This window comes from Wasmannia auropunctata, unplaced genomic scaffold (genome assembly GCF_000956235.1).
Source record: "Wasmannia auropunctata unplaced genomic scaffold, wasmannia.A_1.0 LD336078.1, whole genome shotgun sequence".
Lineage (NCBI taxonomy): Eukaryota > Metazoa > Arthropoda > Insecta > Hymenoptera > Formicidae > Wasmannia > Wasmannia auropunctata.
In genome coordinates this window covers 2,821,340-2,837,906 of record NW_012026812.1, presented here as the reverse complement: position 1 = coordinate 2,837,906, position 16,567 = coordinate 2,821,340, and the positions used below count along the sequence as shown (strand labels likewise).

At 47.8% G+C, this 16,567-nt stretch overlaps 1 protein-coding gene across 2 annotated transcripts; it reads left to right on the top strand.

Moving 5' to 3' along the window:
* The first annotated feature begins 1,942 nt into the window (after positions 1-1,942).
* LOC105448926 (galactosylgalactosylxylosylprotein 3-beta-glucuronosyltransferase P) lies at positions 1,943-16,059 on the top strand. Of its 2 annotated transcripts, none has more exons than XM_011687800.1 (6): positions 1,943-2,086; positions 13,204-13,273; positions 13,990-14,195; positions 14,362-14,767; positions 15,103-15,260; positions 15,354-16,059. In XM_011687800.1, the coding sequence occupies exons 3-6, from the start codon at positions 14,001-14,003 to the stop codon at positions 15,750-15,752; spliced, it is 1,158 nt and encodes a 385-aa protein (XP_011686102.1). In that variant the 5' UTR covers positions 1,943-2,086; positions 13,204-13,273; positions 13,990-14,000; the 3' UTR covers positions 15,753-16,059. The 2 variants fall into 2 exon arrangements, with proteins under 2 accessions (XP_011686102.1, XP_011686103.1); XM_011687801.1 differs by lacking the exon at positions 1,943-2,086 and adding an exon at positions 7,835-8,346.
* Positions 16,060-16,567: the final 508 nt, after the last annotated feature.

The window sequence follows — 16,567 nt, the reverse complement described above, 5'->3', positions numbered from 1 at the left end:
CCCTTATCCGGATTAATTACCATCGCCGTTATCGTAGTTATAGTATCCATCCAGGCGAGATAATCCAGAGTATTATAAGAACAGGCCGCAGACGTATATATACAACTCGCGGAAAAGATGAATTCAATGCAACGATTATCTTCCATGGTGCGGCCGATAACGCCCGATGAATTAAACAAGCCGCTCGCTCCGTTATCGTCGCATCCGCCTCGCCGTACTTACACGCGTGCCCGCGGTGATAAGCGTCGAAAATCGCCGGGATTCGACCGTGCACGCTCGACCGATCAAAGCAACTTTCTAAACAGCGGCCGCGCGCCGTTTGCGCGCCTCACTCGGTCCGGCTTATTAAAGCGGAGCCCTACGAATTTGAATCTCTGGACCGGGATGACGCGCCGAGCCAAGCTCAAGTCCATGGGAAGACCGTCAATCTTATTCGACATACTGAGATCTGCTCGGTATTTATTCTTCCTCGAGTGATGTCAGCCCGATTCTCAACCGACCTATTATTCGCGTATCAGAAGTCAGGATAAAATTCTATTTATAATCTCGTGTATCACGCGATGCAGAAAGCACTTGAAGAGTCAGAATGCGCAACGCGCACACATATAAAAATTTACCCTTTTAAATATACAATAAAATATACATTAAACTAGCATTACAAACGCGTTGCATTTGACATTTTTTACTATAAAATATGTATTAAGAGGCATGCCTTGCGTCAAGTATTTATTTTTTCGTTAAGTATATATCTTTTATGAACGAAACGCTACAGTCTATCTTTTACAGACATAAGTCGATGTTTGAATGATTGAAATATATTGGGAGAGAATATAAATTTTTTTCGATTATAACAATAGAATTAAAAAAAAGAATGAAAAATGCATTTGATGAATAAATATGAATATTTACGTGCGTTTTTCTCTTGTTATAAATACATTTATGTGTATATAAATAAATATATAAAAAAGATATGTATTAAAATATACACGTGTATCAAAATAAACGACATCAACCATAAAACGATAACCGTAAATTCTAGAATTTTGTTCCTGAAACCTGAAACGAATTACAGATCGCCCGAAGCACACTTTACGATGCTCGCCAATGACCAGCGGTGCAATACTAACGTATTGATTTACGTGCGAAATACACTCAATTGTATTTAGGAGTGTCATGTGCCGATCGGAAAACCAATACAAAACAGTGAATCGAGAGGCCTGCATTCACTCGTTACACGATCGTTGAGACCTTATCTCTTTTCCGCGAAACGATTAATGACGAGTATCAATCTTAAACGTTTCATTCTGATTTCAACGTCCATTCCTACATTCTCTCAAAGCCGTAGCCTCCAATTATTTGGCTTATCATTCAATTGATGCATTTTTTTTCCTTTCGATCGAGAAATTTCGTATGAGGTTTCGAGAATGTAATTTTCTAATTGCGATCGCGTGTTGCCTCGGAATTTAAAGCATAAACGGCGAGGGGGGGGGGGGAGAGGGAGGAGGATTACAGTGGAGCTTCGTCTCTAATGGAACACCCCCCGTGTACACGCGGGGGAGTCTAAAGGGCTAAGGTAGCGAGAGCGTCGGTAAGCGGACGAAGGGTCAGGAGCAGCTCTTTCGATCAGCCAGCCGCGGCGGAACGGAACGGGCCGGCCGAAATGTCGGGCGTGCGCGAGCGCGCGCGTTTTCCGTAAGCGTACGCGTGTATGTATATACTCGCGCGATTACATGTAACTGTGGCGGCCCGGCGCTGCGCGGTACGTCGCGGTGCGGCGCAGCGCGGCGCCTTTGCCATCCCAGGGTACATGCGCGAATTTCGCATGCCGCAGCATGGAACGACGGTGGATTTGCCCCCTCCCGCTTTTTCCGGACGCACCAGCAACAGCAGCAGCAGCAGCAGCAGCGGTGGCGGCGGCGGCGGTGGTGGCCGCGACAGCAGTAGCAGTAGCAGCAGCAGCAGCAGCGGCAGCGTGTTCCCCTAGCAGCGCGCTTTCCTCCGCAGTGTGGTGGCAGTCGCGGTCGCCGATCGACGGCTGTCTCGACGGCGAAAGGCGGACGGCGAACGGACAACCCCCGTTACTATGGTGAGTACCGCAATGCCGTCGTCGACGACAGGCATAGAGGGAAATCCGTACTACTTCTGTCCCGCGAAAATCGAAAGTTCCTGTCCGGCAGAATTTATTCGCTGACAGCGAGGCCAGTTCGCATCAGAGATCCCGTCAGCAACCCCCGTGAGAGCGTGTCGTCCCACGATGCTCCATTTTTTTTTCACCCTCGCCGGAAGAAACGCGATTTCGGCGATTTCGCTTGTACGCGCGCACGGGGGTGGGCTACCGTGCCATCTGGCATGCGAGCGGATCGACGCGGAACGCGGATCAAGCCCGAGAAACATCTGCTCGCGATTAACGCGCGCGCGGGGGGAGAATGTGCGGATTCGCGCGTTGCGGTTTCGCGAGGACAAAGCACGGAGCTCTTCGCCGTCTCGCCGAATGCGGACGCTGCGCTCGATGTTGTTGTCCCATTTAATCCCGCGTACATTCAACTCTGAGTTTCAATTATTTAGGACTTTTATGTTTGATATAATTCGTCGCGGATCATGAAGACCACGATTCGTATTCGGCGATATTTCGACGTTTAATTTAGATAGAGAAACTCGCGTTATCTCGCGCGCGAGAGAGATCCTCGTACAGGGGGATCCGACGTCGTTAGGGGTAGATTGAAGCGCGCTAACGTCTTGCGTTCCAGGGTTGATTACTCTGACAGATTGCCGGGATTAATCTGGATTAATGATCCGATGGCTTAACCTCAACCACGACTTCCAAGAGCGAACTGTCCCAGCTAAGTAGTTATCTTCCCCCCGCGCGGAGAGGGGGAGGGGAGCGAGATAGGGCACCAGAACTAATGGGGGGCGGACAGGCCGGTTGGTGTTTGACGATCCGCGGTACGGTACCAAGGGGCGTCCGGTAGGTACCCTTAATATATCCCATCCAAATCCGTTTGCGGTGGTGAATGGTCTTCGACCGCGCGACCGTGGCGCTACCTTTACGCGGTGCCGATTACTGAGGGTATAGGGGTTGCCACCGGGGGAGGAAGCGGGGGAGAGGGGGGGGAGAGAGTGGATGATACCGGAAGGTCAATAAAGGAAGTGGAAATGTATTTAGCCGGCTTAACTTATCGGGAAGTCCTGGAGAGCGCTCCGGTATAAGGACAGGGTGTCCCGAGGAAGGAACGACCGGATAAATCGCCCGTCGAACGTGGCGATTTGGTTCACTTGTACCGAAGATTTATGGGGGTGACAGATAAGGGACAGCCGGGAGAGATCTCGGCTCTCCTCGCTCCTTTTCCGTATAGGCGCGCAATTAGCGAAAAGTAGAGATTGATCGTTTCTCGTTACACTCGACAAGACATCAGAGTAGAGTAGGTCGCGGAGGATCTGCAGGAGGGATTCCCTAAGGAAATTACAGGCGTTACATAAGAAAGAACTCACGTATTCCGATGGGTATTGAAGGGTAATTGGATTGGATCGAACGAACTGAATTACAAAAATACGCGCGCGATATACCACACCTAATCTATATATCGTGTGCGTGGAATAAACAACGCGTGTTCTATCACTATCAATCTGCGAACCTTCGCGCGTCGCAATGAAAAGAAAAAACCTCGATAAGTATCGTTCGACATCGATTCGTATATCGTTCCACGCGATAGTATATCGGATACGTACACTTTTTTTTTCATAGAGAGGATAGCAACGCGAGGAAAAGAATTGCACTAGTGACATTCTACGTCGAACGTTCTTGTCGGATAGATGCAATCGACCGCGACCTTGATCGATCGAGCGCAAGTTGACTTATCCCGAGTACACGTTTGCGGGCACTATGCCAACTGTTCCTTATTGATAATCCCACGTAATCTCCACATCGCGTCCCTCCCGTGAGATCGGTCACGGAAAGCCCCTGTCAAGAGATGGCAGACAAGATATCCGATTTACAACATTATACATCATACGTTGGTATTATAAGTCACGATCAATATGACGACGGAGGTGGAACGGACGGAAATGGATGGAGAATGGCTGTGAAAGAAAGGGAGAGGGAGAATGAGAAAGAGAAGGAGGGTGGAAAGGGAGACACATGGGCGCCGTAAGGCGAAATCTAAGGGGGGTGGCAACTCGCAACCTTCTTCGACCGGCCGTCTTCGAGGCGAGGGATGGAGAAAAGTTTCATTAAAAGGTGCTATTTTGTTAGACGGACCACAGATGCCCCAATCGATAACGCGCATAAACGTGTTTAAACGAAGTTCCTCCTATTCAAGCATGCTGAAGTTTCACCCATTCAAGTACCCCGGCGCGCCAACACGCGCTCCTCCCCATTACCCTCGTTTTCTTCCGTGAATTGCCCCGTCCTACACTCCGCATTATTTCACGTTTTACTTAATTATTACGTTACCATCGCTAATTATCTTCACTTTGTACGAGTCGTGATTTAATTGTGAGTTACACGTAATAGTTACACACGATTACATACAATTGTGCGCTCAAACTATAGATTGCTGCAAAAAATTTGCCGTTTTTCCGTCAACCCTTGACAAAATAAAATAAGAAAATCGACGTTCTTTGAAGGAAGCAAATTGAAAAGTCTCTCTATAGATTAAAAAAAAAAAGAATACCGAAGCTCGTGGCGACAATTTTCTTTCGATTTTACTGACCTTTTGTAGGACACTTTTTGCTCCTATCTAATAGATTATTATCTCGTTATTACATGCTTTCCCGTGCTCGCGTTCTCTCTTTTTTTTCATCAAGTACTAATGTATTTTACTTATTTATTGTTACGCTCAATATTACTATCATTATCTTGTCACTCGTGTGAAAAATTCTGCCGACGCCCATGGACGGCTAGGTAAGAGGTATCGAGGGAAGGTAAAGGGGTATCAAAACTGAAGGAGAGAGAAAGAGAGAGAGAGAGAGCGAGAGAGAGAAGAAGAGGCAGACAGACAGAGAGAATCACATGGTGTCTGCCGAGCGGTGGTTATCGACCAGCGGCAGGGTGGCCATGTGCCCTCCAAATCAAAGGGCGCCACAGGGAGGCTAACAGGGTGCACACCGGTCGGCGGGAAAGAACTTCTTATTAGTTGTAGGAGCGCACCCCTCTTCCCCCTGCCTCCCTCTCCTGGTCGCCGATGCCGAAAGTTGCGTTACAAATTACGCGACCTCGCGAGATTGCGCCCCCGAGAATCCCGTCTGGACCGGCAACGTGCCCGGCAAGCGAATGCGGAACACCGGGGTGGTAGCTCGCGCAAATAACCACCACTTCCGCCCCCCTCCCCTCCGCCCACCGAAATTCGCTCGCCCCGGCTTGAATGCCGCGAATCGATCAAACTTCCGCGCTGTATCCTTCCCCCGGCATCGTCCACGGAGTGCGCGTTCGTTGTTTACGTAGCGAGGAATTACTCCGGAGGAAAAAAAACAAAAAGAATCGGTCTCAGGTAGTATTGAAATGTCGTGTCGCGTGCGTTCGCGCGTGATTTTTATTCGGATCAGCAGTATAGACTCTGCAGTATAGACTCCGGTATACGTCATGTGTATAAGTATTATAGCTAGCGTGAAAACGTTGACGATTATATACTTCCTTGCCGCGGCGAAGCCGATCGGCATCAAAACTTTCTTTCGGGCGATTATCCGATACAAGTATATATACTGACAACATTAGATCTAATATTTCCGCACGAATGTGTACTTTGTACGACGAACGAACGAACGAACGTCAACGGCGACGATGACGATTGGGTGCATCCTCGGTTTGTTAGCATCCATCGCTGTGTAAAGCCACCTATATGCAGTGCGCCACGGCGCATATGTTGATACGGTGTCAGGTATTTGCCATCCACTTGAGCCGTAATACCGGAAATTTTAATGAAATTAAACCGCCGCGTCAGGGTTACCCTTTGCCGGCGGTGGCGGGGGCAGGAGGAGAAGGGGGCAATCGCAATTTGACGCAATTCGATCGCGATCAATCGACGGCGAAGTCGTCGTGTGATTTTACGTTCCGGCTAATTACTTATTCGGGTCACACCGGCGGAAGAACTCGATTGCCCGTCGAACTATAACTTCGGCGCCTTATCCGTTCGAGAACGGCTCATCGTCCTTCGTCATCGACCACTGCCTCATTTTCTACCTCGTGTTATTGATCATTATACAACTAGGTATACGTGTGTTGTGTGCGTCTCTCTGTCTCTCTCTCTTCCTTCCTCTCCCTCTCTTTCTCCTTCGTGTACAGCCGGCAATCTCGAGCACGTGCCGCCATGCACGGCGTCGTATCATTTTCGCCGCTAGCGTAAGCTTCCGGAGGCACGACGAATGCAAGTTACAACGTTATCCGATAACGCCGGTAACGCAAAACGCGGGCGGAATATATTTGCCGGGGCACGTCGCGCATTTGCAGTGCTAATTGGAAGATTAATAAATACGAGTTCATGAATTTTTCCGCGCGATTCCGGTTAGATTAATCACGCCGCGGTGCGCCTAATCGCGTTTCAGCCGCGACGAAAATGGTTTCCCTCGGGGCGGGCTATATTCTCGTGTCGCGCCGATATTCCGCGCTTTGCTAACGAGATCGCTGACGATCGTGCTTTTTAACGCGTCGTCGACGGCGAGAAAACGGCGGCACAATCGGATTCGCGCGAACTTCGCACGATTCCGATACCCACCACGAGGGACTTTACGCGTCGCGACATTTCTCGCACGTAATATTTCATGTCTCTCATGCAAAAGGAATGCGCCGGGCAGGCTTTACATTGGGGAGGTAAAGCTTGCTTTATAAAATGAAGATGTAGAAGCTATTCCTGTTTTGCTTTATTTGCCGACGGGTGCAAACGTAAGCGATAGATATACGTTTGACAGGACCGATAAAAAGCTCGACAGTAACACTGCTGGAGGAGGGGAGGGGGGGGGGAGAGAGGATTCTGAAATACTTTTAAACATCTATTTTTATAAATGTACCCCAGAGGGTATTAGTAGCTATATCCTTCGATCCGATTTTTGCAAGAGAAACGCATAGAAATAATTTCCCAGAATAATATTCTGAATAAAATAATTCATGTATCACCCGCCTATTTGACATACTTTCAATATTAAGTGTCATACGTGGGCGGCTTGTATTTTCGTGGACTAATCGGTTACACATATCGGAAAGATCGGGAAACACTGATACACGCGCGAGCATGGGTCGCGGCATGAATTATTCGTAAAGTTCTCCGAAGTTGCCCCGGCTTCGATTTGGATTCTATTGTAAAACGCAACGCGCTCAGAAATATCCTGCATTTGTAGTCGCGAAACGGAATGGACAGGGAATAACGTATGTCATTTATATTTTTACGAGGCTCTGCACGGCAACCGTACGATATAAATATATCGTACGCGCGATGGAAAAATCGTGTATTCTGTGTGCAACGTATTCTCGTGCGTCTCTCTCTCTCTCTCTCTCTTATTCTCAATCTCTAATTAGAAATAACGTTCACTTCCCGAATATCTCGCGAATACACCTCTCGCGAACGAGATGCAAAATCGACGTCGGCGGCGGGTTAAACGTTCGCCGGCCTGAAAACGCGTTACTGCGCTGCTACTGAGAGCCGAATTACCGCAATCTGCTAATAGATTCTGCCACGTGATCTGTTCCGTGGACCGTGCGCAGCACGCACACGTGGGACACGCGTCTCTCTTTCTGTCTCTCTCTCTCTCTCTCTCTCTCTTTCTCCTACGACGATCGCGGTCCTTCGATCGGCATGGTGGGGCATGTTACGAAGTAGGAGGAAACCGGAGGAAACGTTTCAGTGTCGAGTTAGCCGTGATTGCGTCGCCGTTTCGTCGTCCTCGGTTCCCCTCCCCCCGCTCTCCCCCCTCGTCTTCGTCGGCCTCGTTTTCACGTCGTCGTCATTGTCGTCGCGTGACTCTGTGATGGGACGGCATCAACAGTAAGAAACGTTCTCCGAGGGCCGAGATGCGCGTTTCGACCGTCCCGTCCGATTCCGGCGAGATCTCCCCTGGGTCAACTGGGTCAAGTGCCAACGGAGCGGCGCGGCCTGATTTAGTGCCCCGAAGAGACGACCGGGCTCCGGGAACGGAGAGCTCCTCTTTCGGCCGCGTGCAATTAGAACGTGCCGCCGGGCCGGGGCGGATCGGGCCGCGGGTGAAAAATTGATTCGCGCCATCGCGACGATGATGAGCGCGTCAGTTTGTCCGCGGTTGCACGCGGAAGCCTACGGGCGATAAGTGGTTCTGGTTAAGGAAGCTGCGATTAATCGGCACTGCATTTATCGTGCTCCAGTTTCCGCTCCGTGAGTCGAGCAGGTTGGTGCAAACGATTGAATAAATAACGACTGCCGCGCGCGCGACATGTTTTACGCCTGACTGAGAAATCGCGTATTCTCGGTATTCTAACGCGAATTCCTACACCTTGGAAAGAGTAGACAATTGTGCGCGGAGAGAACGAAGGTTTTGCTTGGAGTATCCATAACAAAGTTAGCTAAACAGTTTTTTATTTAACTTTAATTTTAGCTGATCTGAATGATCGTATTGGACTATCAAAATAATTATGTAGGGCGCTCAAGCTGGTTGCAAAAGTGTCAACATTTCTTGCAACATTCACTCAACACGCTTGAATTTCTTACATAATATAATTTCTTTGAAAGTTCAACAAAATAATTTTCATATCTGTATCTAGCTAAATTTTCAGCTACCTCAGCAAACTCGTTCTTTCCGTGTATGCACACATGGATAATGGATAGTTCAAGCGTATCTTAAATAGAGTTTAACTATAGCTTAAATATATTCTAAAAATATCAAGGAATGCTTGATAACGGCGAAATATACAAGAATTACTTAAAGTAATGGCTCTAAGGTTGTGCAAAACCGCGCGGCTTCCACGTCGAATGAGCGTGTTTATCACTTGCGGAAACCAATCTCACGATTCGCGCATGCAAAACATATTTACGCGTGTAAGAGAATATGGCGAGGTCGCGTCGACATGCAGTGACACGGCACAGTTCGTGGAGATTCGTAAGACAGGTGAAACGCACAAATGAAACCGCGAGTAAAATTGCGGACATCGCGATAAGCGCAACATTAAATGCGCGCGCGCGCGCGCGCGAGACTTGGTGTAAGGAAGGATAGATAGATAAAGTCAGTTCTCAGGCTTAATGCAAACGAGGTTGGCAAATGCGAGAACGCGCGCGGACCGGGGGGAGCATTAACTCGATAATGAATGTTCGCGCTCTCCCGTCAAAGCCATTAAAATTTCGGTTAGTTCGGCTCCTCTGACTTTTCTCCGAAGTGCAGAGAGAGAGAAAGAGAGAGAGAGAGAGAAAGAGATATTTAATTAATCGGAGTTGGAGTCGACGGAGTTGGAGTACCGCGGGAAGTGCGCGATATAAAAAGTTCCGTGATCGAGTTGGCGCGGGTCCGGCGATATCGCGGCGTTCTCCACTGGGATATACGTGAACACACACGAGCTCGGCGTTGCGCGCCGCGCCGTTCGCGAGAACGCAAGAGAAAGAGAAAAAAAAGAGGGAAAGAAAAATGCCGCGCGTATAATAATCGTGACTTGGATTCAAACGAGGAATTTTGCCGGATTATAAGGCTCGCTTCTCGTTAATGGCGCGCGTGCAAAGAGCCACATCGGTCGGTCGGTCGCCTAATCTCAATAACGGGGACAAGCCTCCGCACGAGACGTAAAGGCAGGGATTACCGAACTGATTCGAAACGTAAATCTCGCGCCCTATAAACGTCACGACTTTTTACTCGTATATACGGAGTATACACACGCTGTTTTTTTTTTACAGATTATACGTTTACGTTCAATAACACGAACGCGTTTCTCTGATTAAATCAGACGGTTAAATTGCCCTCGCGTTGATCGATGCCGCACCGATTTGCAAACTGATTTAGATTAGAGACCGACAGTCCTATCTAGATTATCCCGGCTAGCACGGTTAGTTAGCGCGAGCTGATCAGCCATGAAATTCTCATGCAAGCGGAGCATGGAAGCGAAGCAAGAAGAATGCCAGTTGCCGGGACCACTCGTTTCCCTCCATTCTAATTAGTAATTTATGCGAATCCCCGTGGCGCGCGCGCGACGGCGTCTATCACACTGCAGCCGTGATTCGGTTTTCCCCGCGATTTCGAAAACTCGTGGTAACAACGAAGCGAAATTTCTGGACGAACAAGACAGCCGTCGCAATTATTAATCGACGAGACCAATGACCAATCGGGGAAACAATTCTGTGCGAGACCGATCGATCGCGAAATTTTTCGCGTGACGATCGTCGCGTATATATACATGTATGTACGTTGGACGCTCGAAGAGAGATCGTTACGAGCTGAATAGAATACATTTGTTCTATTTCCAACGTAGATGAATAGTTAATTATTTTCCTCGTAAATGGAAATGAACCTGATTATTATTTCAGCGAAAGATCGAAGCAATTTACCATGCAGCGACAATTTATTTTTACTTTTTGAAATCAATTTTCGAAACTGCTTTTCTCGCTGAGGAGAAAAAAAAAACGTGAATTTTGCGATATAGTGCAATGCGAAAGTATTTAATTCAGAAGGTATTAAGGACGTAGGATAAATACGAGGCAATGGCATCCTTCTACAACATACGTGGGTGGCATAATCGATAAAGCTTTACACAGTATTGCGTTCTTTAAGACATTGTTGGCACCTTTTGCGATGGAAAGTCTTCTTATAAAAACTTCATATATTTGAACACGGACATTGTAAGCGGAATCGCGGCATCCAAACAATCACAGGCAGGCGATTGAGGTTCAAACAGTATCGACGCGCGGTTATAGAATCGTTATTGCATTAACGATATTGCAAATTCCATTTCTATTGGACTATCGCGATTCGCATCGATCAAACGTTGCGTCTCTCTGAAATAGACGCGTTTAAGAAGCCTTATTGGCGCCTTGACGATTTATCGAGGAAGCCGCCTTCACGCTGAATTAGACGCATTTGCCGCGACGCTTAATTACGTCGATCGATCAGCGGCGGATTCCCGCTTCTTCCGCCAGTTTAAGCCGAAAATTATCAACGCAAATTTAACGTTTCGCTCCTCCCATCGTGCAGCGCTGATGGCCGCGTCGTCGAATATATTTATATATCAATTCGATCTGCCGTTTTGCCGCCGGTCGCGAAACGCATTGGTTTTCTCCGCGTAACCCTGCGGGTTTCCTTTCACGAAGATATTAGGATCGCCGTGATGGTGAAAACGTTTCACGCGTCCGTCGCTCAGAATTTCCCGAATGAAAATAAAAAAATCAGAAATCTTATCAGGAAATTGACATAGATAAGCGCGAGAGCGTCTCGAGTAAAGGGAGCAAAAGGAAGAAGTGACGTTTACGCATCTAAATATATTTTAAAAATATGTCATCAGTAATGTAATAAAGAAGAGAACTTCACGTTGTCCTTTTTCATCAAAATTAATATTTAACGCGCGCCTCGACATTGCGAGAATAGAATCAGAACCCAGATTGGTATCGCATTGATAATTGATTCTAACGATCGATAATGCCGTGTAACGACGTGAATCAAACCTTGATCATGGCGAATTTTCGCCATTCTCCGCATTTCTTGCTCGCGGCGAAAAACGCCGCTTTGTGTCGCGCTACCCGACGCGCAAGATAAAGACACGGTAACATCTTATCAGTGTCGGCATTATTTTTTTTCTTCTTACTGCTGACGTTGCCAGGCGCGAGGCGAAAAAGAGTGCGTTCCTGATGCGCGATGCTGGAGAGACGGCGTTAAATTCTCGGTGTCGCGTAATTTAGAGGCGGCCGTCCTGCACATGACGCGGCTTACGTAAGAACGTTGCGATAGCGACGCGTTGAGAGTAAATTAGAAAAGAGAGCATTTTTCGTGTGCCGCGTCGTGTGTAACGTTCAAAAGAATGTCATTATCAACGCTCAAAGGGCATACTTGCTGTCGCTGTTCTTCCGTTTAATGAAGTGATGAATACAGAAAAAGGTCAAAGAGAAAGAGAGAGAAAAAGATAAAACTTATTCAATGCTGTAGCGTTAACAGAAAGGATCCCTGGAAGAATAGCAAAAGATAAAGATTAAATGAGTTACTCCTAGCTCTTATAACGGCGTTATCGTACGTCGTGAAAACTATTCAACATTTATTGTCTCCGTACGCTAAAGAGGCTATAAAATTCGCGAGGGAGCGATACGTCGGATGGAAGAAGACGGTTATTAATGATAGACGCGATTATAAGTTATAACGCTTGATATCGGGGAGAAGAAATGCGAGCAATTGATGCACTTCTATCTTTTACCTACCCCCTTTCCCTCTTTCTCTTTCTCTTTCTTTCTCTCTCTCTCTCTCTCTCTCTCTCTCTCTCTCTCTCTCTCTCTCTCTCTCTCTCTCTCTCTCTCTCTCTCGCGAAATACGAGTCAGTTGCGAGAGTCGAGTTTTACTGGAAGGACAGGCTGAAATTACGACGCTGCCCATGGGAGTTGATCGTGGTTTCGCGCGGCGCCGCGTCTCCACCGGGAGAGAGCCACAAACATCGCGGTATCTCGCGTCTCGTTCGTTAGATAAATCTCGAACGTTATCGTCGCTCGTTAGCGACGGCGACGGTCTTTCGCATTAAACGCGTCGCTCGCTTTATCGCCCAAAGTCCGCGGGATCCTGACGGATGTTCTTCCGGCGTCCGCGCTATCGGCTTAGTCGCTACGCCTGCGCCCTCCTTCTCCTCCTCCTCCTCCTCCTTCCTCCTTCCTCTTCTTCTTCCTCCCTCGCTGCCTCGCGAATGACGCGAATGCGAATCCGGCGGGGGCCTTCGGGAAATGCCACATTTTGACCCACGAAAATAATTAAATCTCCGGAGGACCGTCCCTTCAATCGCGCGAGAATCGGTCCGGCCGTTTACGAGAGCCGGATCACGACGCGTCGGGGAATTATATTAATTACTCAAATCCACGTGGCCGCGGAGGCCGCAATTAGTCGTGATTATCGACACGCAGACGGTGTGATCGAACGGGATTCGTTCACACGCACACGCCGAGAATTTTCGTCGCAAACACGCAAAGAAGTGTAATAAATTATACGGCGGCCGTAAATCATGCCGCTCTAGATGTAAAAACCTCTAGCGAGCGACGAGATACCACGGGCATTTACGACAGCTAATTACTTTTGTGACAGGGCAAGAAGCAGCTCGCGATTCAGGAGAGGCAGAGGAAACGACGGAACAGCCGACACATGTAGCATTCGGGTGAGTGAGCATGTCTTTGTTTCAACCTTCTGCACCCGCCGGCGGCGGCGGGGTTCTATTACGGCAGCTTTCTCTCTCTCTCTCTCTCTCTCGACGTTTTCCGCCTGAGATCACGCGGAAACGGGATCATCTGCGCGTCGAGCTTTTAATACGGCGAACGGGCGGGAAATGCGTTTCAATGTAACGTCGGGTCTTAAATTCACGGCAGCTCGGCCACGGTTAATCTTCGGTACTTCGTTTCGTCCGTTGTTAAATTTACATTTTACACGCGTATAAAATTCGCATGATATACATTTATATACGCTAATGCGCTCGGCGAATGGGGATGCCTCCCCCTGCAGAATGGGATTGAGCCGTGAATCAGATTAAAATTGGAAACTCACAGTCCGGAGGAGATACGAGAATAGGACGTGAGAGTAACTATACCTTCCCGCCAAGCAGGAAAGTTTGCTGGAATAAGTTGAGGTGCGGTACATTTTTAATCTATAGCCCCGATTCATCTTCTACTCCCATTCTCCGGGCGAGATTAAAAATATTATAGCTTGATGCGCGTTTTCAAAAATTTAATCGAATCATCCGTTTCCTTTTTTTTACTGTCTCTTTTTTTATTCGCGTCTCTCTCTCTCTCTCTTTCTCTCTGTTATAGTCGTAATTGGTAATACATTACTCTTATCCTCATCCTATTATTTTCGAACGTTCCCCTTTTCTCTGCTCAGGCATCAGTATAATGAAGCCGTCCATGAAAATGGGAGTGATCGCCTTGATTGGGATCTGCGTAGTCTTTTATCAATATCACCTGTCCACCGGCGTTACTTTCGATCAAGTAACGGCCTTCAATGCCGATACCTCCGCGGACGACGCCGGGGATTTGCCGATCGGTGAGGAGGGTGACAGCAAAACCCCAAGGCTCGCCGAGGAAATGGTAAGAAAAAAAAATAACCATTAATATTTACCCGTGCAATACCGAGATCAGTGTTTCCTTTAGAAATTAAATCCCTCTGTCTTATATCTGACAAATTTATCGTCATATATCAATTGTTTGTTACGCGACACTTTGTCAGACGAGCTGCGTCGTTTCTCTTCGGCAGATTCGATACGCCGTGTACCGAGTACAAATCACGAACGGCCTGAGCCCGGAAATAAGCTCGATGCTCGTGCAGGAGCTTATCAATCAGTTAAGCAAAAACGTCTCGGCGGCCTCCAGAAGTAATTTCAAGTCCCCGCGGCAATCGCAACCCCTGACTACGGCGTCGCACAAGGCGGTAACGCCGTCACGTCCATCACCCTCCACCGAGGAGTCGTTCGAAGAACCCCTGTACATCATCACGCCCACATATCGAAGACCCGAACAGATACCCGAACTCACGAGGATGGCCCATACCTTGATGTTAGTGAGGAATATACATTGGCTCGTGATCGAGGACGCTACCGTCGCTACCAAGCAAGTTACCACGTTGTTGGAGAGGACCGGCTTGAAGTTCGATCATTTAATCGGTAAATAAAAATACACGGAGAGAATTTTATTAAAAAATTTACCCTGAAAATCGTGTTAATCGTATAAGACAACATAGTATTTCGACGAATTTTATATGATTTTCACTATTTTTTTAAATATATACTATACAACAAATTTATTGTAGTGCATAGTAAAATTTGTCGAAATACTATATGTTGTCCCACGATTAACAAAATTTTCAGAGTAAATTTTAAAAGGAAATTCTCTCCGTGTATATATATAAATCTGCCGCGAGATTGCAAACATCTATCTATATCTGTATAATAACAGTACGGCGAAATGTGAATGGCTTATTACGTTACGTTTTGCGCAGCTCCGATGCCGGAGAAATACAAACTCAAGAAGGGCGCGAAGCCGCGAGGGGTGTCGAATAGAAATCGCGGTTTGCAGTGGATCAGGGCAAATGCCACGAAAGGCGTGTTCTATTTCGCCGACGACGACAATACTTATGATATTGAACTTTTCGACGAGGTACGACCCAGTTACTATAAAGCACGTTTTAATTTCGCTATAAAGATCCGACATCTCTTTCGGGAGGATTTATATTGATGTACTCTTTCACAGATTCGCAAGACGAAGACGGTGTCAATGTTCCCGGTGGGGCTGTGCACCAAGTTCGGGCTGAGCTCGCCGATCCTGAAGAACGGCAAGTTCGCCGGGTTCTACGACGGCTGGATAGCCGGCCGGAAGTTCCCCGTGGACATGGCCGGATTCGCCGTGAACGTCGGGTTCCTGCATCAGCGGCCGAACGCGACGATGCCGTTCCGCGCGGGATACGAGGAGGACGGCTTCCTGAAGAGCCTGGCGCCGTTCGAGCCGCGGGACGCCCAGCTGCTGGCGGACAACTGCACCAAGGTGCTCGCCTGGCACACGCAGACGAAGAAGAACGAGCCGAGCGCGCCGCTGGACATGAAGCTTTACGGCGCGACGAACCTGGTGAAGCTCAAGCAGCAGATCGTATGATGCCGGCCGGGACAACGAAGACGCGCGGTAGACTCGAACCTGAATCTTGTGTGTGTAATCTCGCCCCTCCTTCGCACTAGTTCATCGGTGTCACTCCAGGGGAAAATTCCTAGGTGCGGAAAACTGTGCGATTCAGTGCCTAAAAGTATATCTGCCCTCTCTCTCACGGCGCGAGAGCGGGAAAACCGTTATTACCTTTTAAGCATATAGCCGGATAAAAACGAATCGTTTTTTTATCAGCTTTTACACACATCCGCAACAAGTAGCTCGCCCCGCGAAGACGGTCTCCACCCTTGCTTCGAAAAAAGGAATATCGCGGTTGGGGGGGAAAAAAAAGAATAAGGTAGGATTCCCGGGGCACGGCTACAACCGCAACGACTCGAATATAGTGCAATGATAGAGAAATTTGCGCGTGGAGTTCGAAACTGTCTGTTACTTTTTTTCCGTTTTTCGTACGTTCCGCATGAAGCGAAATTGCGAAAGATAAAATCTCTTATTAATATCATTAATTGGTATACACAACAATTTATTAAAATCATGCGGTTTCGAAGCGTCTCTCTAACGCGTGTAAATGGCGAAGTCGCGCACCGTGCAGATCAACGACCAAAGAAAGCAAACGAGTCACTCGCTGTAACGTTAAACTCTTACACTTACTTTATTCTACCTGAGGGAATACGTCCCGAATTCTATATATAACTAGATTCTCTATTGCATTCTATTCCATAGCGAAGTCCATTCCTAAACTTGCTCTACTACGGCGCGAGGTCAGAGAGCGATTCAAAGAGTGAAAATATCTCTAAGAATAAGGGGCGATT

Excerpts from the sequence above, each read along its gene's own strand:
- LOC105448926 (XM_011687800.1), top strand. The coding sequence starts at position 14,001 with ATGAAGCCGTCCATGAAAATGGGAGTGATCGCCTTGATTGGGATCTGC. Across the intron at positions 14,768-15,102 it reads GAAGTTCGATCATTTAATCG|CTCCGATGCCGGAGAAATAC; the intron begins GTAAATAAAAAT and ends CGTTTTGCGCAG. Across the intron at positions 15,261-15,353 it reads ATATTGAACTTTTCGACGAG|ATTCGCAAGACGAAGACGGT; the intron begins GTACGACCCAGT and ends ACTCTTTCACAG.